The 22,947-nt window shown below is 38.0% G+C and overlaps 1 protein-coding gene and 1 pseudogene across 1 annotated transcript in view; both read left to right on the top strand.

The window, feature by feature from the left end:
- The window catches only part of Frk (fyn related Src family tyrosine kinase), an 87,595-nt gene that overhangs the window by 47,981 nt on the left and 16,667 nt on the right, over positions 1–22,947 (top strand). The window contains exons 3-4 of the mRNA XM_069986952.1: positions 21,456–21,619; positions 22,521–22,689. Coding sequence (XP_069843053.1) covers positions 21,456–21,619; positions 22,521–22,689 — 333 coding nt within the window. The remainder of the gene's footprint in view (positions 1–21,455; positions 21,620–22,520; positions 22,690–22,947) is intronic.
- Positions 17,237–17,653, top strand: LOC138803142 (coiled-coil-helix-coiled-coil-helix domain-containing protein 2 pseudogene; annotated as a pseudogene).

Genomic DNA, 22,947 nt, shown 5'->3' with positions numbered 1-22,947 from the left:
GGACAGGATAAATAGAAAGTTATGTAGAAAGCTGAAGCTAGAATGAGGAATTTGGACCTTGTTCCAGCATTTTGGGGAGGAATTGGTTGGTCCGTTCTGTTTTAGGCAGTTATCTTTCATGTGAAGGGTAGATGAGAGATTTGTAGACATCAGCCTGGGGAGAAGTGAGAGGAGAAAACACAAGTTGGCATCTCTGACTATGTCTGAAATCACAGGTTCAAAGTGAGTCGAGTCTGAAGAGAAAGACAATAGACCCCAGTCTCATTGTTCTGCATGTGAATTGAATTCTCTGCTTCACACAGGCCATCCTCCAAAGCAGGAAGGTTCCTCTGCTCTTTTAGATGTTTTTTCTTTTGGTGGTAATGGAGTTTAAACTCAGGGCCTTGTGCTTGCTACCCAGTGCTCTTGCATTTGAGCCATGCCATGTTTAAGTTATTTTTAAAAATAAAGACTTGCATTTTTGCCCAAGCCAACCTGGAGTGTGATTCACCCATTTAGATCTCTCATGCACTGGGATTACACTATGATCTACCATACACAGTTTATTGCTTGATATAAGGGTCTAATATCCCACCCAACTCCCCAAGCTTTCCTTGAACCACAGTTCTCTCAATCTGTGTCTCCAAGTAGCTGGGATTGTAGCTGGGAACCATTGTGCTCAATGGTTCATTGAGCACAATGGTTCCCAGCTATTTTTTTTTTTTTAAACCTGGAAAATTTGGGAGTAGCCTTAGGATTTGGAATGAAAAGCCTGCTTTAGTGTTAAGGCAGGCTGATTTTACTATTGACCATTTTCAGGATTATTTAGAAACTTTAGAATCCATAGGTTCTAGAAGCAGTGGGAAATTGAAGCTTCCTTTGCCCAATAGAGGCAACCAAGGGACCTACAGGAAGCTGGGTTCAGATGTAGCCCCTCATGCTGAGGTTGGGGTCATGGTGGGTCTGCACCATGGAGTACTTTGCAAGCAGTCTGGAGAGAGCTCCTAGATTAAGTCCTTTGTGTCTTAAATGTTAGTCGTATCTAGGATATAGTAAGGAGAAATGGAGAGGAGGAAATAAAGTTGAGAAATATCTACGCAATACTACAAACATCAATCGGTGATTGATCAGAAATGGAGTAAAGGAAATGAAGAAAAGCTGTCAGATGTCTGGCCTGAGTCACTGAGCAGCAATGATAGCTTTAGCTCAAAGAGGTCTACAGTAGAGCATGAACTACAGAAGAGGAGGGATCACAGAAATAACCTAAGATAGGTTTTGAGGCTGTGTGTGTGTATGTATGTATGTGTGTGCATGTGTGCCTCTGTATATGCTGGTACTGAGGCTTGAACTTAGGGTTTCATGTTCTTGCTTGGCTTTTTACTCAGGGCTGGTGCTCTACCACTTGAGCCAACCCTCTAGTATGCCTTTTTTTTGTACTGGGTAACTGGAAGTAATGGTCTCCTAGACTTTTCTGCTCTCTAGGGTAGCCAGGCTTACAAGTATGAGGCCTGTGTGTCTGGCTTTCTGCTTAAAACATTTAACTTGGTTTAATTGAGAATAATTGGACAGCCCTCAAAAGCAAAATTTCAGGATTGTGTCTACTGATTTCCATCAGAGAATTTTCCATGGTTATCATTTTGTATAATGAACCATGTAGGGCCCATGAAGTATTCAAAAGTTTAATTATAATTGAGGTTTCTGTAAAGTCTTTTCTTGAAAATAAGCTCCTATAGTAACATCATTTAAATTTTAATTTTTAAATTTTAAAATGAATACACAAGAATTTTTAAAGCCAAATAATTTTTTAAATCCTTCTAAGTGATTGACTGCCATTGCTAGAAATACTGCACAAACGGTAGAATTTTCTTTATAGAAAGAATGTCATTTGCGTGATTTATGTATGTGATATCTCTTAGCTGCACAATTATGTCTTTATTAAGGGGAACTTTGATATTTGGAATTGGCCAGAGTAATATGAAACAACTTCCTGAATGATATGGATGATTCAGAATGATATGGCTTTGTTGATCTTTCTGCATGCTGTATAAATAGATTTTCACAGCAACTAAAAGTAATGAGAACAACAATTTCCTTAGGGAAGATATGTACCTGCCCTTTCACATTGACCTTGTATGCATCTTTCATATTAGACAGATGTGTTCAAAGATTCCCTTATTTGTGAGTGACTCTTTCACTGTGAGTGAACATGTGCTCTTTGAACCAGATTATAAACTCGTTGGCCAGAAAAAAAACAGTTTTATGGGTTTTGTTGCATGCTTTTTCCTACCTTAAGTTTTCCAGTAGTTTTATAAAGCAAGTAGACACTTCGATGCTCACCTCTTCATTTTATAAGAGCAAAGAAAGATAGGCAAGGTCATGTCACTTCCTTAAGCTTCTTAAGTCTGGGTTGTGTAGATCATGATCACAAATAATCCCCCTATCTGTTGTGTTTCAGACTTCCTTTACAAAAACAATTTCACACTTTGACAAGTCAGGGTTTTTTTTTTTTGGTCCCTAGGTAGAAAATCTGCTCTCTTCTTTGTAGAAAGGGCAGATTGGGAACAGATATCACTTGTTTGTGTGGCCCTCTACCTCTGTGCATGACAAAGTGTCTAGACCCAACTTACTGGACACCAACTGCTCAGCTACCGTGAATGCCCCCAAACTTTTCAGATAGGATGACGAATTCAAATCTGACTAGCTCAGAGACTAAAGGATCTGTGTTTTCACTATCAGTCTCCAGAGCCACGCATTCATTCTTCTAAAATTAATGTGGACCCTGTGGCTACTGCAGTTTGTCAGTAATTCTGTTACTATTAACCAAGAATGTAAGTATTTCCCAACTAGGAGTGAGTATTAAGTGTCTGGAAAAAATTATTTTTAAAAATTTATTATCTAATGAAACTTCTATGGATTCTGGGAGCATTTTGATATTGGTTAAAGATGTGTTGCTTGTTAAAATGTGCACAGGCTGCAAAAAGGAAATTTTATGTTAATGACTATAGTATCTCATATAAAATGTATTAAATTTTAAACATGTTGGTGCCATCTTAGAAAATGCCTTTTAATTAAAGTCATAATTTAGATGTGTTCTGCTTAATTGCAAATATCATAGACTATAATAGCATGTGACTTTTTTTGAGTTATGGTGTATACTGCCTTTTCTTAACATTACTACTAGTAAGTTATATTGGGATATTTTAAATACTCTATAAAGTTAAATTAACATTTTATTATGTAGAACATATATCTGCATTTGTATCAGTACATACAAATACACTGGTGTGGAAGCTAAATAATTTTTTCTCTTGGGTACTGGCTCAGGGAGAAACCTTTTACTGAAAATCCATAATATTCTTTATGAGAGATTATAACATTCTTGTGTGTGTGTGTGTGTGTGTGTGTGTGTGTGTGTGTGTGTGTGTGTGTGTCTGTGTGTGTCTGTGTGTCTGTGTGCCAGTCCTAGGGCTTGAACTCTGGGTCTTGTAACTATCCCTGGGCTTTTTTTGCTTAAGGCTAGTGCTCTACCATGTGAGTCACAAATTCACTTTCTGTCTTTTGGTGGTTTATTAAAGAGACTCATAGACTTTCCAACTTATGCTTTGAGCTTTGAGCCTCAGATCTCAGCTTCCTGAGGATTATAAACATGAACCTGTGGTACTTGACAAGAGGCCATAATATTCTTTATGGGGATTTTGTGTGTGTGTGTGTGTGTGTGTGTGTGTGTGTGTGTATGTGAATGTATGTGTGTGTATGTGAATGTATGTGTGTGTGTGTGTGTTTCTGATTCTCTGTGAACCTCTTATATTGACTCACTGAAATCTTATTTAGTTATCTTGTTTTGTTTATTAACAACACTTTTTTGTATTGAGACTTTAGGCTATTTTAGGGAAATTATAACAAAGAAGTGATGTATATTATTTCCCTTTGTATGTAACTCTATACAAATAAATTTGTTATTAAGTAAGAAAGGAGTTACCTACTTTCTATTCAGTTATTCAAGAACCTAGCTAAGATATTCAAAAATTGTAATAGCACTGTAAACTAAGTCTATTCATCAATGATCTGTTAGTATATGGATAGATACTTTCCAAGCTTCTGTGGAAATGTTGAAAATGGCCAGAAAGAACTTGACCTTGGCATCTGATGAGGGTTGTGATCCTTATCAAGGATAAGATGGAAGATGCTTTGACCTGAACTCAGTGTGTGCCCAGGGAGGTAAGACCTGCAAGCCAGTTGGCCTCTGCCTTCCTGTGTGGAAGTGATTTAGTGGCCTGGCATTCCTTAAGCTTCCTTCATTTTCTGTCTAACAAACAGGACAGCAGCTTCCAGCCCAGAAAATGGGATGTCAGTTAAGGTTGCACAGAAATGGAGGGACAAAGGGCAGTAAATGCAGTAGTGGTACTCACTAGATAGATACAATATTGAAATGAACTATACAACTTGTGGGTAGGGATGGGAGGGAAAAACTGGAAGAGAGAAAAGGAAGGTGGAGGGGACGTAATTCAGAAAGAAATGTGTAATCACCTGACTTATGTAACTTTAAGTCCTCTGTACATTACCTTTACAATAACAATTTTAAAAAGTCAAAGCTGCATTGGTGATGATAGTGTTGCATACTGGTGTGTGAAAGCTAGGCTTTCAGTAAAGAAGAAATAAGAATGCTGATCTCTGGTGAGTTTTGTTCACACGTTCTTTAGGTTCAACATGCATTCACCATTCAGCAATGCTGTCTGGGTCAGCGTGAGGACAGGTAGGCAACAGCCACTCGTTGCTTATATTAGAAAAGAAAAACAGCAGGGAAGGTGAACTTAACAGACCAAGAGGTTTTATTTGGGAAGAAAGTCTGGCTGAAGGGGAAATGGCACACATCCTTACAACCAGGTTCTCTAAATATTAGACAGGAAGTCAGGCATGGCAGCTGGAAGCAAGGTAAGATGGAGGTGGGGTGGGAGAGCACTCGTTTGTTGAGTAGAGAGTTTCAAGGTTTCAACAGCATCTATGTCTGCCAGGGGTGTCAGCGCCTGACATGACCTTCGAGACCTTCGTCAGAGGCTGTCTTCCACAATTGCTGGGTGCGTTTGTTCAGAGGAAGGAGAGGGGAGATGATTCAGCAGGGTTCACAGCAAGGCAGGAAGGACATTTCTAAGATATGGTTGTCACTGGGGAAGGTGAGTGCTTTTAGTTTAAGTTATTATTCATCAGCTTATAGCTGTTAGGACTGGGAATCCCAAGATCTAACAAAATGTTGACCAGGTTGGTGTTTCAATAACGTTCCTCATCTTGGTGGTTTGCAGATGGCTGCCCTGAGCTGTATCCCCTCATTGGTAGAGACATAGGGCTCTGGTCTGTTTCTTTTTCTAGAAGGGCATGAATCTAACCATACATGGAGTTTCCACCCTCATGACCTCCTCTAAACCTAATTATTATCCAAAGGTCCCAGCTCCAAATGCCATCATATTGATAATTAGACTTCAACATTTGGGGAGAAGGACACAAATCATAGCAACTGGGAAGTAGTGAATTGTGTGTCTCCTTGGAAGTCTTCATGCCAGGAGAGAAGAAGAAGGTCGGCCCTCTTCGAGAATAGCAGAGTCTGTATGATTGCTAGACAGTGGAAATATTTTAGAGTCAGTAGCCGCTCTGCTGTGCGAACAGAGGGAAACATATATCCACGAAACAAATGGAAACAGACAGGTGCATGTCTTAATTTTTTTCTATATACCAAGTTCCTTTTTATTTGAGGATGAATAAAAAAGGTAATCAGATTCTAGATACTCAATGTCACACTCCCCTAATTTATGACCTAAATGTAAATTCATTGATAAACCATCAGTGTTCTGTAGAAAAGAGGGCTCAGTAATGGCAGAACCATATAGAAGATCTTCCGACCTACTATGCGGGGCTAATGCAACCTTCAGAGTGAAGGTCTTCACCCAGTGAAGGAAACACCTGCTCTCGAATACCAGGCTGGGGAGACTGAAGACCTCTAGGATATTGAGAGCACTAATAAGAGCAGGACCTGCATGCAGGGTGGGGAACTGAGAACGAGGGGACCTCTGGACACACCACATACAGGCTTCTCCACAAGGGTGCTGTAGTTGCTGAAGTCCTCTCCAGGGTGACATTGCCACCACTTTAGGAAGTAGCAGGGACAGAGGAACCAAGGGCCTGCAGTACCTCAGCCAGCTCAGGCCTGCAAGGAGCCAGGCAGTGCTGGGAGACCCAATGGCAGGAATGTCTCCAGGAAGGGCTCAGATGCAGGGAGAGGCAGCTGTTCAGCTAAAGCATCACTGAGTGCGTGGACAATGTGCTCAGCAAGGTGGAAGCTGCCTACCTCCAGGACCACATCAATGACTCCCAGGCAGCTCCTGCCATCTATGAGCTGGATGGGGCTCCCACAGCTTCCAAGGTACTGATTATGGGCCCTGATGACTTTATTGTGGCCATGAACTGGTCCTTTGGTAGTGGCCATATCACCCTCTCTGTAATCCTGCTTAGAAGCCAAATGCTGGACTTCTTTTGGCCCAACAGGACTCCTAACCACTGTATACCCAGCCTGGAGAACTCGGTGCAGCCAGGAAAGCACCTGCTCTCTTTCCTGCCGCCCACTGTGGTGTGACCAGCAGAAAGGTTCTGTGTGACCTACTTGGCCCTAGAAGCCAACCAAGCTGCCTTGAGTCTTAGCAGCTTGATCCAGGTTCTGCTGAATGTCCTGACCTTGAACCAGAACCCAGGTGACAGCCTGGCCTGGGGCCCTCTGCCCTTAGAACTACAATCCAACCTTCTGAGGTGGACAGTGAGTTCATGGAGGAGAAGACCGAGTTCCTAGAAGCCAGAGGTCACCACATGGAGGATGGCCGTGGCCTAGTCTGGGTCCATGACAGCTGCAGAACCAACAACTTCAGCATTGATCCTCATCATTGATGTGCAGGACCTGTAGGGCCCAGATGCAGCTGGATTCATGGTCCTATAGAGCAGCAGGGTGGGGTGGGGGTCTCTGCTTCCTTCCTTTGAGTGTTCCCAGAGTCCTTCCATCTCTCAGGTGGTCTCAGGGGGATCCCAGGGATGCTCCAGATAAGGGGCTTTAGGGAGTGTTTAGCAAACACGAATCTCAGAGTAACTGGAAAATTCATCATTAAGAGAATGTCAGTATCCATGACCACCCAGGCAGGACCTTAAGGAGTCTGTCTGTCTGTCTGTCTGTCTGTTGATCTGTCTCCTATTACTTCCCTCAACCATGCTGGCTCAAGGGTCTTATCACTCCAACATCTTCAGACTGGTCTGACTTGGGCCCTGTCTTCCAGATCCCTTTGCCTGTCCTCAGCCTTATTTCATAAGTGACTAGGATTTAAAAAATGGAGAGTGGTAGCCTTCTTTTACCTCCAGGTTAAGGCAGGGACTTCATCTAACGGTCCCAGGGTTGAGGCATAAAGGTGAGGATGGAGCCAGCTCAGAAGCTTCCATTTCCGAAGGGTCATTAAAGAAAGATATTGTTTAAAAAAAAATAAAGAGGGTTCAGTAGTAATGCTAAGAAAAATCACTATTGCATTCCCTCTACCCTGACTTGACAAAGCATATTAAAATCTGAGTCCGATAAGAAAATAAATTAAAAATCTTTAGCACAAAATTATCTAAACTTCTTGGTTATTGAGAGTTTTTTAATATAAAAAGTTGCTTGGGAAAAAATAATTGTATGAGATGACACATGATAACCTGGAGATAGAGAGGAAAATACATACACTAAAAGGAACAGAAGAACAATTTTGAACACATTTGATTAGAAACTATGGTCACAAGAAAGTACAAAAATGCTGTGAAATAAGGCATAACAGTCATCACAGTGAACAAAATGGTCTCCCATGCGAAAAACAGCTGGCGATCGTACATGCCTGAGGAGCTCTGGAGGAAAGAAAGAGGGATGAAAGTAAGGAAGGCTGGTGTATAAAGTGGAGAGTTCTCTTTAAATGTACTAGCATAATTAAATGCAGGTAACAGTAATGATGGAGCAGAAGAAAAAATTCCTGAGGTAAAAAAACATATTTTCAGATTGAAAGGGCATAGTTTCCCAAGCAAAATATATTAAAAATATCTATCCCTCAGGTGTTTTTCCAGTGTACTTCAATATCAAGTATATATTTTAAAGAATTCTATGAGATTCAGGTAAAAAGTAATTTCAGAAGAATGAAAATTGAGTTGGCTTTAAAATTCTCCTTCACACCATTAAACGCCATGAATTTATATAGCCAATAAAGATTTTTTTTCTTTTTTTTCTCTCTGATAAAGTTTGAAGGCATACTTTTTTTGGTTTAACTTTACTTATAAGACTGATAAGTTATATAATTGTACCAAACTTTTAACAGTTTCTGACATTTACTTTCCAACATTCATAAGTGTGTGTGTATTTGCAGATTTCATGCTATTTCAACCCTAAAATTTTACTATTAGTATGTATGTGATATGATTACTCTCTGAAGTAATATATACTCTGCTGTGTGCTATGATACAATTATGTAATCCATTAGTGAAAATATAATCAAATCTTTCCAAACTTCTAGCTCTTTATTTGTATTATGTACAATAGGAGAATTATACATTGAATTTGGTCATCATTTTTTTTTCTTTTATCATGAAGAGTCAAAAGCCTTCAATAGCTCTGCTTTACAAATGACATTAATTCCCTATTTACTATGCCATTTCAATCTTTGATAGTTTTACCAAAATTCATTTCCAGCTTGGATCTTTCACATAACCTTAAATCATACTTTACTTCCTGAGAGATTCACAACGGCTATTGCATGGTTAAGCCTTATACTTCTTGTCTTTTTAAAAAAGGTTTTGATTTTACTTTCTTAACATAGTGTCTGGCATGCAGATAATTTCCTTTTCCTTTTTTAATAAAATATTTGCTTACAGAGGTTGTATAGTTTAAAAAAGATCCTCCTGAATTTTTCCCTTGCTTCTCCTTTTCATATAATTTGGTTTGGCTATGAAGTGCTTTTCTTCAGCTCCAGTGACTTGTATTAAAGGGTTGGTTGCCAGATTATGGACTTTGGGAAGGAGATTAGGTCCTAGAGGCACTAACTTCACTAGTTCCTTGACTTGATAGCTGAGTGGGCTATTAGGCAGTTGGGAGCTGGAGGCCTGACTTTGAAAGTTGCATTTTGTCTCCAGGCCCTTCTTTTCCTCTCTGCTTCTGGCTGCCATAAGGTGAGCAGCTTTCCTCCACCACACCCTGCCATCAGTATGTTCTGTCTCACCATAAGCCTGAAAGCAGTGGAGCCAGCTGATTATGAGATAATACTCTGAAAAATTGAGCCAAAATAAAAATTTTCCACCTTCTGTTTTTATCACCAGGACTTTGTCACAGGGATGAAAAGTAATGCATAGAAAAATAATTTTTAAAATTATTGGGAGGTTTGTTCTGAGCTAATTTTTAATCATTTACTTTATTCAGCAACTTATTCATTTACTGATCCATCATAGAAGTTTCATTTATGTTTACTTTGAAGAATCATTGGGTAAACAAATAAATAGGTTACATCAGACTAAGTGTCATAATCAAGTTATCTGCACAGTGCTTTAAGAAACCCAGAAAAGAGAACAAATGATTTTCTGTAAGAGATTAATAGGGGATAGCATTACAAGAGAGACAAAACAAAAATCAATACTCTAGCTAATAATTAATGAAAATCTATGGAAAATAGTGGGCACAACTTAATATTTTTGTACAGATAATGTCTGGAACTAAGAACTTCCCTTGAAAAATCATATGATTCTCCTCAAATCAACAATAGGGAAACTCTGCAATATACTTTCTTTTGTATGTGCCAGTCCTGGGGCTTAGCTTAGTCACTGACCTTGGCTTTTGTACTCAAGGTTAGCACTCTACCACTTGAGCCACAGCTTCATTTCCAGCTTTTTTTTTGGTGCTTACATTGGATATAAGTCTCATGGACTTTACTGTCTGGCTTGGCTTTGAACCATGGTCCTTAGATCTCAGCTTCCTAAGTAGCTAGGATTATAGGCATGAGCTACCTGGATTCTGTGATGTATTTTTTAACTCTTTAAAATAAAATATGTACCTGTGTATTGTTTACTCACATTTTGCCACCAGTGTGCCTGAATAGTTAACAAAGGTATTGCATTGTAGGTACTATACACGTGCTCATGATTAATTCATTATGGATGACATTTTCATAGTTCTAGAACTGATCCTTGTATCTAGTTTTTTGTTTAGATAACAAACTTATGTTCTCACAGTAGAAAAAAAAGAGAAAAAAAAGTTTTGAGAAATGGAGAGGCAAAGAGTTTTGAAAAGCCATGGTGCTAAGTCTTGATTGAAAGGCAATCAAGGAGTTTTGTCTATTAAAATGAGAGCCAGTTCCCCCTTTATTTTATAAATGTGGCCTAGGATCCTTAGTTAAAAATCCAAGCTGGCCAGCTTCTGCTTCCCATTCTTGTAATAAGGCCACCTGAGGGGTTCAGTCAAACATATGCTCCCTCTTGTGGCATGCCAGAAAACAACATGCAGTTTTCATGATCAGTATGTTAATTTGCAAGAGGAAATGTCTGATTTTACTTGACAAAAATATGATTTAAAACGTCTAGGAACTTGAGCTATAAATGAAAACACAGCCAATTGGTAGGATTGACTAGGGTTTAAAGTTACGTCATGATTTTACACATCTATTTTCTAGGTGGTGATTACTATGAAATATGTGTTCATAGAATAAAATTGAATGAAGTAACTATAATACAACTTAATAAGATAGTAGCTCCAATCTTAAACTGAATATTTAAAATGACGTGCATATTTGCTGATTTATAACTATCAGGATTTCATTAAACATGAAGTCACTTATAATGCATTTTAGAAATGTGCTTTGCATTAGTCTATGGGAAATTTTGGCATGGGAACCAAATCGTTGTCTTAAAAGCCTGTGCACACCAGAGATGAAAACTTATATTGCTCTTTGTTTCAGCATGGCAGGGACTTTCTTTCAATACCTTTTCTCTACAGAACCAACTTATAACCACCTGCAGGTGTTTCTTAAACAATTTTGTGAAAAGTAAAATACAGAGGAGGTAAAAGCATAAAAGAAGAAAAAAGCAAAATTATGCTCCTATTTTATGTAATTATAATGAGCAGCACTTTCTATGTCTCTATTATCTGTATAATCTTAAGGAGAAGCTTCCCTTTAATGACTTTGAATCCATCCATCTATCCATCCATCCCTGGGGTATTCATTTATTTAATGCCTACTGGGTGCTCTTACGTTTTCTTAAGATATGGTCCCCACAATCAAAGGGCTCAAAGTCCAGTAGAAGTAGATTGAAAATAAACAGTTGCAATAATTGTGGAATGAATGCAGTCATCTAAGTAGACATGCAGTGAAATATTAAGAAGCAAGAGAGGTGCTCTATTTACTTCTACATCTGCTACTACTGCATTTAGTGGTCTGGAGTAATCTAAATTGTTTGCAGTGCTGGAATCTAAGACTGGGCTTCATTTTTTTTTTCATCATGGAAAAACAAAAACAAAAAAAAACTAAAGCATCTTGAGATTTTCTTGTAGTGCATAGTTCATATTCTCTTTTTTCCTTGTCTTTTTATTAACAGACTCTGAAAAAAATCTCGAAACTTTCATGAGCAGAAATCCTAGAGAAACAGCTTCCACTATCAGGCAGTTTGGTTCATTTCTTTAGAATTTGGTTCTTATATTTAATAGGCATATCCTGCATTTGAATATTTATCATTCAATTGGGGTAAGATTTTCCTCATCTACAAAATATTTTAAGTTGGCTTAAAATGCTGAAGCACAGTATAAAACACTAAAACATAAAAAAGACAAAATCAATAGACAACATCTTGTTTAGTCTCTAATGGGAGATAAGTATCTAGGTTAAGAAGTCGGTTTATCCTGGGCTTTTCTGGCAGATAAAGCAAAAAGAGAAATACATTACCTCTTGCTGACTTATGGAAACAAAAATGAATTGTGATTTTAAACTCTGAATTCAAAAGAAATAAGTTTCATGCCTTTTTTACACGAACAGTATCAGTATCATAGTAGACTATATTTTGATTGAGCTTGTCTTTAGTTGGTTAATTTTTATGTTGCTTTCCTAAAAAAAAAAACCCAGAGGCATTATGTGTGTTCTTCTATTTTAAAAGCTATGTAGCTTTGAAAGAGTTGCCTTAGAACACAAATAAAATACTCAAAAATCTGTCAGTTGGAGATCTGCCCTCATGTTGACAAAATTAATCATATTTGCCCATATGCAGTTATGGTTTCTACAAGGAATATGATCTAGGTTCTTTAACAATCCAAGATATGTGAGTTGTCAGATGTATCTTCATCTTCGAAATTGCATTCTCAATCTTATAACCGCCTATTTTTCACTTAATATATTATATATATGTATATATGTGATGTGTATACATGCATATATATGCATACACTTCTTTTTGCTAGATAATCTGTAGAATTACACAGATTTTACAATTTAGACTTACTTCTCAGACTTACTATTACAATTTGGTAATTATGTAAAAATGCTACAGTCAACATCTTATGCATTTAACTCTTATTTGATTAAATTTCACATTGGAAATTGGTTCATAATAATGATCATCATAGAATTGATCCTGTATAATGTGCTGGCATATTTATTATTAGGAATTTTTTGATGATATTCCTTATTCCATTTTTCTATGTATTTCTTTTTGAGGCTCTATATTAGAAATTTCTCTCCCTTTAATACCAGAAATAGTTGTGTGTGTGTGTGTGTGTGTGTGTGTGTGTGTGTGTGTGTGTGTGTGTGTGTGTGTATGTTAGACTAATAGTTTGTTGATATTTTATCCAGGGAACTAGGTAACTGAAAATGTTTCCTTCTTACTATGAGCTGTTGGAAAGATGCAGAGCCAAATCTTTTGCTAACATCTCACCAACTTGGATGCATACCTAACATAAAATAATTTAGCCATGTTTCTAGAGTCATCAGTCTGTCCTTTACCTTTTGTTATATTTCCTTCAAAGGAACCTTAGGTTTTTATCTTAGTTTTTAAGAGCTGGAGGTTGAACCTGGGTTTTTGTGCATATTTTACAGGTGCTCTGTCACTGAGTTACAGTCCTAGTCCCCAGATCCACTGATTTTAAATTTTATCTTGCAATATTTTGTAATTGATGCAACCATTTGAACCTTTCCAAAACAAGGGATAGATGTAATTAAATTAATTCATTTAAACATTCCAATAAATTCCTTCAAGGCAGTTGTGAGAACTGAAAGTACTATTCTCATGTCACATTATATGTTAACCCTGTGTAAGATTTTCTTCAAGTCACTAAGATATTACAATCTGAGGATGTTAAATTCTTTCGATTTATTGTACTTAATAACACCTAGTGAAGTTAGGAGTTCTGAGAGGAATAAAAAATCAAGTCATTTTCTGAAGTGTTCTTTGCAGAATCAAGTATTGAAAACACTACTTTTGTGTGAAATTGTGCTAGACAATATTTTTCAAGTAAATTAGCAGACAAGATGTGAAATATTACAATTATGTATTATTAATGAAAAAGTGTTCATCTGCTTAGGTGAAAGACAAGAAAATGATAAAATTGACAATCTCTTCTGAAAATTTATGGATCAGCTAAACTGAATTCAATTCGGGGAGCCAGAAATGGATGGGGGGGTGCTATATAACATGGAGGAGATAGTTAGGTTTTGCCTGATTAAGATACCTCTGACAAACATTGTTCCTAGACTAGTTAACTTCCTGGAAATTTCCAAGACATGAGAGCTATCAACCCTGTACTGTTTAAGTAGGCTAGCTTTTTTATTTCTTTAGTCAACTAACATAGACATTTTCTTAATGAATCTGAACCTAACTCAATCTATTAGTTTAACAGCAAAACTTACTGACTCAGTGTTCAAAGTATATTAACCATACCTGGATGGAAGCCAGGTACTTTCCTGGACTGACGAGTTAAGTTGTATGCATAAAATGAATCAGTTGTGTTTGTTTCCTTGGGTCCAAGAAGACTTCTTCCCTTAGAAGTCAATAACCTTTCTATAGGAACCATCTATCTATATGCAAACATATATGGAGTTTCAACTCAGGGCTCATTACTACTAGGTGATTGCTCTATTGCTTGGGCCATACCCCTAGCCTTTTTGTTGTTCTTGTTGTTTTGGTTTGTTTAAAGATAAAATCTCACACTTCTTTTCAAGCTGGCTGTGCATTGTTATCCTCCTCCTTCTGCTTCCAAAGTAGATGAAGTACAGGCATACCTGGCCCAGTATTTGAAGTTAGATATACTATCTCCTTTCAAAATTACTCATACTGGAGTCCTATTCTATATGTTGTGCAGGAAAAATTCAGTGTAAAGTAAGCATGTGTCTTAAATTCTGTTTTAATGAGAGATGCAACATGTTTAATGAGAGATGACATGTTTTATTCAACTTGGTGTTACCTTTGTAATAAACCTCGTAAAAATGAGGCAAATCGATAGGAGTTTATATGTGTAGGTGTTCTGTCATCAAGGATTAGTAGCCCTAAATGTTTGGTAGACACCTTGTTGTGTAGCTATTACTGTGGAAAATGTTACTTTGGTGGAATTGTCTTTGATTTGTTGACAATGCTATTTAATAGTACTGATATTGTAATACGACACTCACACATTGCACTTTAGAAATATCTATCATTCTTTGTGAACAAAGACACTCAAAATCTCCCTGTGGGGGCATACAGATAAGATCATTATTCTCATTTTCTAGGTAAGGAAACTGAAATGAAATTCCTTGCCTAAGGTCAAAGAACAAATCACTGGCAGAATAAGATTAGAGTGGAGAGAGTTCTTGATTTTCAATCCTTTGCTCAGTGAAAGAAATCGTATTGTTTTACTCAGTGTGGAAACAGATTAGTATCAGTCAGTAGGAATAAAGCTATGCCTAGCTGAGGCCAGAAGACCTGCTAGAAGATGAAAATCTGCTCAATCAACCATTTGGTTATCTATAAAATGCCAAACCATTTATTATACTGATATTATTCACTGCACTGGCTAGGCATCTTGATGGCTTTCTGACACAGCCTCAAAATCTATATTTATGCTATGTTCCAAAGTTAGTTTTGAGAGTTCTCTTTTTTAACTATCTAATTTTGGAATATCTTGACTTTATAATTATTCAAGTCCTATATGACAAAATCTTACAAGACTTTTATTTAGTGACAAGCTCTTTTCTATTGTCCGAGATGGTGTCAAGTAAGACCTTATTGTTCAGCAGTAGCTGGGCTGCTGTTCCTGTCTCCAGCCATATGAATGCATGGGGTCTGACAAATAGGACTGCAGTTTCAGATCTCATCTAAATGACATAGGATGCTCCCAGAATGACCAATTCTGGTTAGGGCGGTAGCCAAATGATTGGATGACTTGTGTTGTGTATGGTTCAAATAGAAGTTAATGTTCATAAATAGGTGAACGATTTCAATGTTTAACAGATCTTTATTGTATTCCTCATATATGTACCTACATCTTTGCAATAGATTATAATTCTTAGACATGTTCTGGTAGATTAATCGGTTGATTAATCAGCTTAATATTTTCTCCTAGGTCAAACAGCATAATGAGAGTAATGATTGTAAACTCTGGATTCCTAGTCACTGGGTTCAATCATAATGTTACTGACTTTGTCGATGGATGACTATAATTAGCATATATAGTTCTGCAGCTGAAATACTAAATGCTTAACCAGTCTGGACTCAGAGTATTCTAGTATAAGAAAAGTGAACAGGTATTGTCATTCAGTTATATGCTGCAGGATTTAGAGTAGGTTTCATTAGTAATAAAGGTCACAACAAACCACAAAAGGAATAGCAAGTTGCCTTCTCTTTAGTTCTAAGACTCTTGAAACCCTTGGCAGCCCATAGTTAAGGGTTTAAATTTGTAGTTATAAAGATCTGGCAAACATTTGTTTGTATTTTCTTTATGACCAATAGCAATAGCCAAAGTGATTTTAATTGCTGTGATTTGCATCTCTTATTAAGAAAATAAGGTATACTTTAGCTCTTCAGTCATCTATTAACTTTAATCTCTAGCTTGAAAGCCATTAGATCTTTTGTAGTCCATTAAAATGAAATTGGTCAATTTGTGTTTATTGTAGCTTACTTCAATTTCCAACTAAAAGATGTCTTACCTTGTTTTAAAAAGCAGAATTAAAAATAGCCTTTCCTCACTCCCAATTATAGACCTATTGGCTTGCTGGATACTTTAGCTATACTTTATACTGTTCTTTTTGATAACTAGCAAAGCTTAGACTTTCAGGCCAATAATTTGTATAAATTTCAGGTATATTTTATATTTTGCTGTGTTTCTACTTTTAGTATTTTCATTACACTGTAAATAAATGAATTGTGACAGATGTGATATTATTTATAGCTGTTCAGATTTTTTGTTGGCCTTTTAATCCATACACTGGAGTTTATTATGGGCTAAGCTCTATACCTGAATCAAATTAGATGTTGAGAATATAGGGCAATTATTCTTTCTCCAAGAGTTGTAGTCAGTGGAACTGGTAACTTGACAGATGAGAGTACAAGGATTCATTGGTCATAAAAGATTTTAACTTAAGAAACAGTATTCTTTATGGAGGGGCTTTTAATTAAAAAAGATGAAAGTAAAGGCTTTTATATGCAAATTATGTCATTTTATGGTCATGCAGTAGACATATCTTTTTTATTTTATTTTATTTTTTCAGTTTTGAGGCTTGAATTCTGGGTCTGGGCACTGTCCCTGAGCTCTTCAGCTCAAGGTGAGCGCTCTACCACTTGAGTGTCACTTCTGGTTTTCTGGTGATTTATTGAAGATAAGAATCTCAAAGGCTTTCCTTCCCTGGGCTGGCTTTGAACCATGATCCTCAGATCTCAGCCTCCTGAGCAGCTAGGATTACAGGTGTGAGCCACCAGTGCCCAACTAAAGTGGACACATCTTTAACAACTCAAACTTTACTGGAAACCCACTGGTTATGAAGAATCTTAGAGTCATAAGGCCCTAGGTTTGAATTCTGGCTCTGTCACCTCCAACTTTGTGATTAGTAAAATGTGCCTAGTAATATCTACCTTATGTAACTTGAATGAAGATACCATAAGATAATGTAAAATAGCACATAGTATAGTGATTAGATCAATAAATATGGCTATCCTAGACTACTTACATGGCATTTTTGACTGATGCTCTAAAATAAAATGATTCCCATCTCCCTGGCAGCCTGGGCTGATGGCCCAGATGGCATCCACAGCCGCTGGTGTAGCTGTGGACTCTGCTGTTGGGCACGCACTGGGCCATGCCATCACTGGCGGCTTCAGTGGAGCTGGTAATGCTGAGCCTGCCAGGCCGGGCATCACTTATCAGGAGCCCCAGGGAACTCAGCTGGCGCAGCAGCAGCAGCAGCAGCAGCAGCAGCAGCAGCAGCAGCTTAGTGGCCCATGCTCCTATGAAAGAAAGCAGTTTTTGGAGTGTGCCCAGAACCTGGATGATTCTAAGCTCTGTGAGGGCTTCAATGAGGTGCTGAAGCAGTGCAGAATTGCAAATGGACTAGTTTAACCATGAAGTGCAAGTTGAAGAAATGGAAAATCACCTCTGATGACCAAGTTAATTTAACATGGAAATGTAATTGGTAGTGACACTATAGAGTATAAAACTATAAGTTAACTTCTTGTTGTTAATTTCATGGTTGCCTCAGAGTGGCCATGGAAGAGGGTATTGTGATCTTAATACAACTTCACTGAGATGGTATAGAGTTGGGGCTGAGAGGTGTTTGTGTGGTCTTCATTGTTCTGATGTGATTTTGAGTTAATTATAATAAACTGATTTCTTCAAAAAAAAAAAAGAAATAGAATTCCAAAGCCAGATTCTCATAGAGTTTACAAAGAAACTGGTCCAAGACAGGTATTGCTGCTTGTGGATCCCTCCTCTTGTTAGTGATTTTGAAAGTACACAAGAAGTGAAAGGGAGGAAGAATTTGCTAAGGGCATTTTGCTTGTGGAGAAAGCACTAACCACAACTGCGCATCCTCACTCTTTGACCTCAATCTTATGAGGAGGGGCTCGAGGGAAGCCGATCTGGGAGCTTCCTCTCTGCTCTCTGCAGTTGGGAATTGAGAGAAGAACAGGTGCCCAATACAGCCTGAGAAGATTAAGATAACCTGTGGGAGAGCATTAGCCGTGCCTTGTGGCACAAGCCTCTCTTCCCAATAACTAATGGAGAAGACAAGAACCGGACTATAAAGGGGGGGGGCCTCCTTCCAGAACAAATATGCCAGAGATCTGTGGATGGATAGTCTGGAGGAGTTTGGGGTTCTTCTATCCAAGTGAGCTTCTGTCAAAGGATGCGGGGAGTGTGTGCTAGGTGGACTGACAATAAAAGAAGCTGAGAGGCTCTGGGTGCAGGCAGCCTGGGAAACTCCTGTCTCTTGGGAGCTGCAGTGGAGCTGCTGGCGGGAAGGGGACGCTTCAAAAGGTGATCATGAGAGTCCAAGACAGCAGTCAGAGGGGAAGCCCTGCGCAGGCTCAAAGTGTGAAGCCCACCAGCCTTGATGCCATTTAAGTGAGCCAACTCATCCTTCACACTCTCCTTCCACTGCTCCTACCCTTGAATCTCAGCAGGCAGGGGAAGGGGAGAAAGCAGCTCTAGGCAGAGAAATAAAGAGGAAACCACCCACGTTAAAAAAATACTACTGCCTTTTTCAGTCTGAAGCAGGCCTGGGTTTTGGATAGGCAGAAATAGGACCTTTTATCAAGGAATGGAGTGTTTTGGTTAATCTCTTGGACTGAGCATTCTTAGTTTGAATTTGGAGTCTGTAATTTTAAGTGAACTATGATTGTCTGATCTCTAAAAGTGAGCAGAAAAACTTATGTGGCACTTTTAGCTAAGGATGATGGAGTGTAATCTGCTTTAAGTACAAATTCAATATTACTAGAAATAATGAAAAGCATGTGATTACTTATTAGTGGTGCTGATCTGCTATATTGGTTGCATCATTTTCTTTTTTTTTTTTTTTTACTTATGTTGGTAAGGGAAAGATACCATCAAAGTTAGCATTGTAATTCTCTACTTTTTACTTTTAATATTTCCTATATTTTTATGACACCCGATAAATATCACTATATCACAAGTGAACTCTGGCAGTGATTTAGGAAGGCATTTTGTAACCAGGATTCTCATCACCTATGAGAAAATTTATTTCCTTAAAGATGTTGTTCTATAAATACTGAGAATTTTTTTATATCCAAGGTAGAAATCAGGTAGTATTTGCTGTAACTTTTGGTTCCACTACATAGCAGCTTGGGGGTTTGAACACAAACAAGAGCAGATAATCATATTTTTAGTATTCTTTCAGTGCATGAGACATGTTAGAAAGCTGTACAATTCACAAATGTTTAATGAATATTCACAGACTAAACACATCCATGTAACCCATACTCAGTCATAACATAAAATACTACTGAAACCCTTTCTCACTGACTTCATATGTCAATGGTTGTGCTTGTTTTAAAACAGTTTCACACTGAAGCCATACGTGTATGGATTCACTTTAGGTGTTGTTATAGATGTTTAATTACAAATCTATATTGCATTCTGCCAGACAAATATGCAACTATTTATTAATTAACTCTATTACATCAGCTGGTAGGCATTTGGATTGTTTCCAGACATAGGTTTTAAAAATATTGCCACTAGAATGACTCATACACATACACTTGAGTGACTATGCAATGCATTTTTACTGATGTCATGTTTAGGAATGGATTACTATAAGTATGACAATGTTAATTTTTAGTATACAATAAACAATTTTATGAAGTAATTATAAGAATAACACCTCTATCAACTATGTATGAGAAATCATTCCACTTCCTTGTCAACACTTGGTATCCTCTTAATTTTTCACTCTAGCTAGGCTGGTGTGTGCTGATTGGTTTTATAGAAAATCTTGTCTAGCCACTGGCATATTTGGGTATACTACTGAGTTCGAAGTGAGAAATATTTGACTCTGTTTTCTCTCTTTTCATGAGAACATTGATTTAGCTTAGCTGTTTTTGAGGGACCTCAGGATAGCTGTATTTGTGATCCATGCTGGCCAATACGTTGATCAGTAAGCATGAATTGTGTCAGTCAATATTTTGAAGGCTTGTGCAGGACATCTGATTTAAACTAATTTAAACAAAAAGTACCCAACCCTTGTTGCTGAAAAGACAGGTTGCCAACTCTAGAGGCTAAGTTTTGCTTTCCAAATGAAGACTACTTTTTTTTTTATCAAGATGTTTTGCTTCTGGTAAGCTTGCCTCTCTGCTGTAGGAAAGAATTTTCCTGATAACTCCAAAGTCTTCAGTAGAAACACAAAGCAATGAGACCAGCAACAGCAACATTATTTTTGTCTTTCTGGAGCTCCCTAACATGAGTCCTAGAAGTGTTCATGGACCTTCCTTAGCTCAGGGCAGGGATGAGGTCTCTCTACAACACAAGCTCTTACAGGAGCAAAGATTCTCTGAGAAAATTGGAATGCTGTTAACAATGGAAGAGACAGTGGTTGGTGGCAGGCAGATGTAACAACATATACACAGTAAGTCAAATTTATCCTAGGACTAATCAGAGAAGTTGTACATGCACACCACATCATGTAGACCCTGTGGAAAGTCTTTTATTGAACTGTGCTGGGATATGTTGTTATCTTCTTGAATTGAGGGACAGTGTAATGAGAAACCTGTGGAATTCCTTATAATATGGTAAGGTAGCACTAAGGATACATTTTATTTCAGGCTCAGCATCATCAAATTCCAAGGGTAGCGTTACTGGAAAGAGTTGAACTGTTTCTTAATACCTTTATGATGTTGCCTTTTGGACACTATGATTTCTGAAACTGGTAAAGTTAGATCACCAGAGTCCATTTCTATAGCTTGTTTTAGTGAAGTATTATATACATATTATATGGCTTCGAAGCATGGGATGATTTCAGTGCCAAGCACACTCCTTCATTTTTACCTTCTGTTTCCTTCAGTGTGATCCCCAGTTCTTTTTTCTTCTTTTGTTAATCCTTTTTTTTTTCAAAGAAAATTAAGTAGTTGGATCAGTCTTTTTCTACTGTTAAGTGTATCCATTATAAATTTGCTTGAGCATTTTCTAAGAACTTGAAAAATAGAGTATTTTGTGTCAATTTAATTCTACATAGAAAAACCATCACAATACAAAGAAATGTGTGTGTTTTTCCTAAAATTATTTTCATGATATAGTTGCATAGAGTGCTTTCAATCCCAGAGTCAGGCCATGAGGACAATGTATCTTGATCAATGTCACCCCTTTCATTGTTCTCCCTCATATGATTACATTGCTCAGTATTTAAAGAGTATACATTGAATGAAATGACTGCATGATGCTTGGTTATGACAAGAAGCTTACTAACCAGACTTACTTTGGGTTTCAGTTTTAGATGAAGGAGTTGTGAAACACTACAGAATCAGAAGACTGGATGAAGGGGGCTTTTTCCTTACCCGAAGACAAACTTTCTCCACACTGAATGAATTTGTAAACTACTACAGCAATCAAAGTGATGGCCTGTGTGTCAGGCTGGGTAGACCATGCTTAAAGGTGAAATGCTCTCAAGCTATGTTGGATTGTCTTTGAATTCTCTTTCCTTTGAGATAGTGGAGTATTTGTTACACAATGTCAGTTTCAAAAGAGACAGTACAGTGCATGCTAAACTTGACTGAACTTTAGGAAGGCAGAGCTGTGTGCCAGTTTTGTTTATTGAATGATCCCCAGCTGATGATTAGAACTTTTAAAAATTAACTAAAAGAAGCCGGGCACCGATGGCTCACGCCTGTAATCCTAACTATTTAGGAGGCTGAGATCTGAGGATCACAGTTCAAAGCCAGCCCAGGCAGAAAAGTTTGTGAGACTCTTATCTCCAATAAACCACTAGAAAACCAGAAGTGGAGCTGTGGCTCAAGAGGTAGAGGGCTAGCCTTGAGCTGAAGAGCACAGGGACAGCACCCAAGCTGAGTTCAAGCCCCATGACCCACCAAAAAAAAAATTAACTAAAAGAGTAAAGAAGAGAGTGAACAAGTAAATAGTAATTTTGAAACAATATAATTTTATTCTGCAAAATATGATACCTAAAAATCAATGATTTAACTGCCGGGTGTGGGGAGGACCTGCAAGTGAGTTGGAATGCTGAATAAGTTTTGACATGGGAGGGTTTAGTAGGCAAATTGGCAGAGACCTGTGTCAGGCTGTGTCATGCTGTGTGAACCTGATGGGTGCTGATGGATGAGATAGACAGACTTGGGGCTGTAGGCTTGGGGACAGGATCAGTGAAAAGAGTTAGGAGTGCAGCCTCCCACAATGGTTTTCCACTTTAAAGTAATTAGAATGTCATTTATTTTATTGTTCTTTTCAAAGCGACCATTTTTCTCTTAAAATGTACCCAGATGATTATTTTCCACAAAAAGCATCACGTCTACCGTATTTTCCTTATTCTGGGAAACAGATACAGGTCCCAACTCCTTTTGATTTGTCCTATAAAACGGCAGACCAGTGGGAGATAGACCGCAATTCTGTACAGCTCCTGAAGCGACTGGGATCCGGCCAGTTCGGAGAAGTGTGGGAAGGCCTGTGGAACAATACCACTCCAGTTGCCGTCAAAACGTTAAAACCAGGTAGGAGAATATCAAAGTTGAAATGGCATATGCTGATTGTTATGAGCACAACTTGCTACGATAAGTGTCTAAGAGGACAGCCAGGGTGATCAGTGATCCAATGCTGTCATCATTCTTTCTACCCTGGCCCACCGACAGCCTTGAAACAAAACCAGCTCCCTGAATCAGCTAAGCTTAAAACAGCCCAACTGAGCTTTTACCAGTGCATTTCTTCTTTAAAGTTAGGATTCAATCTTTTAATGTTCTTCTTCCCCTTTG

Source organism: Dipodomys merriami, unplaced genomic scaffold (genome assembly GCF_024711535.1).
Source record: "Dipodomys merriami isolate MVZ:Mamm:240054 unplaced genomic scaffold, mDipMer1.0.p SCAF_335, whole genome shotgun sequence".
NCBI classification, from domain to species: Eukaryota; Metazoa; Chordata; class Mammalia; order Rodentia; family Heteromyidae; genus Dipodomys; species Dipodomys merriami.
The sequence above is the reverse complement of the archived record's forward strand: the minus strand, read 5'-3'. Positions and strand labels throughout refer to the sequence as shown.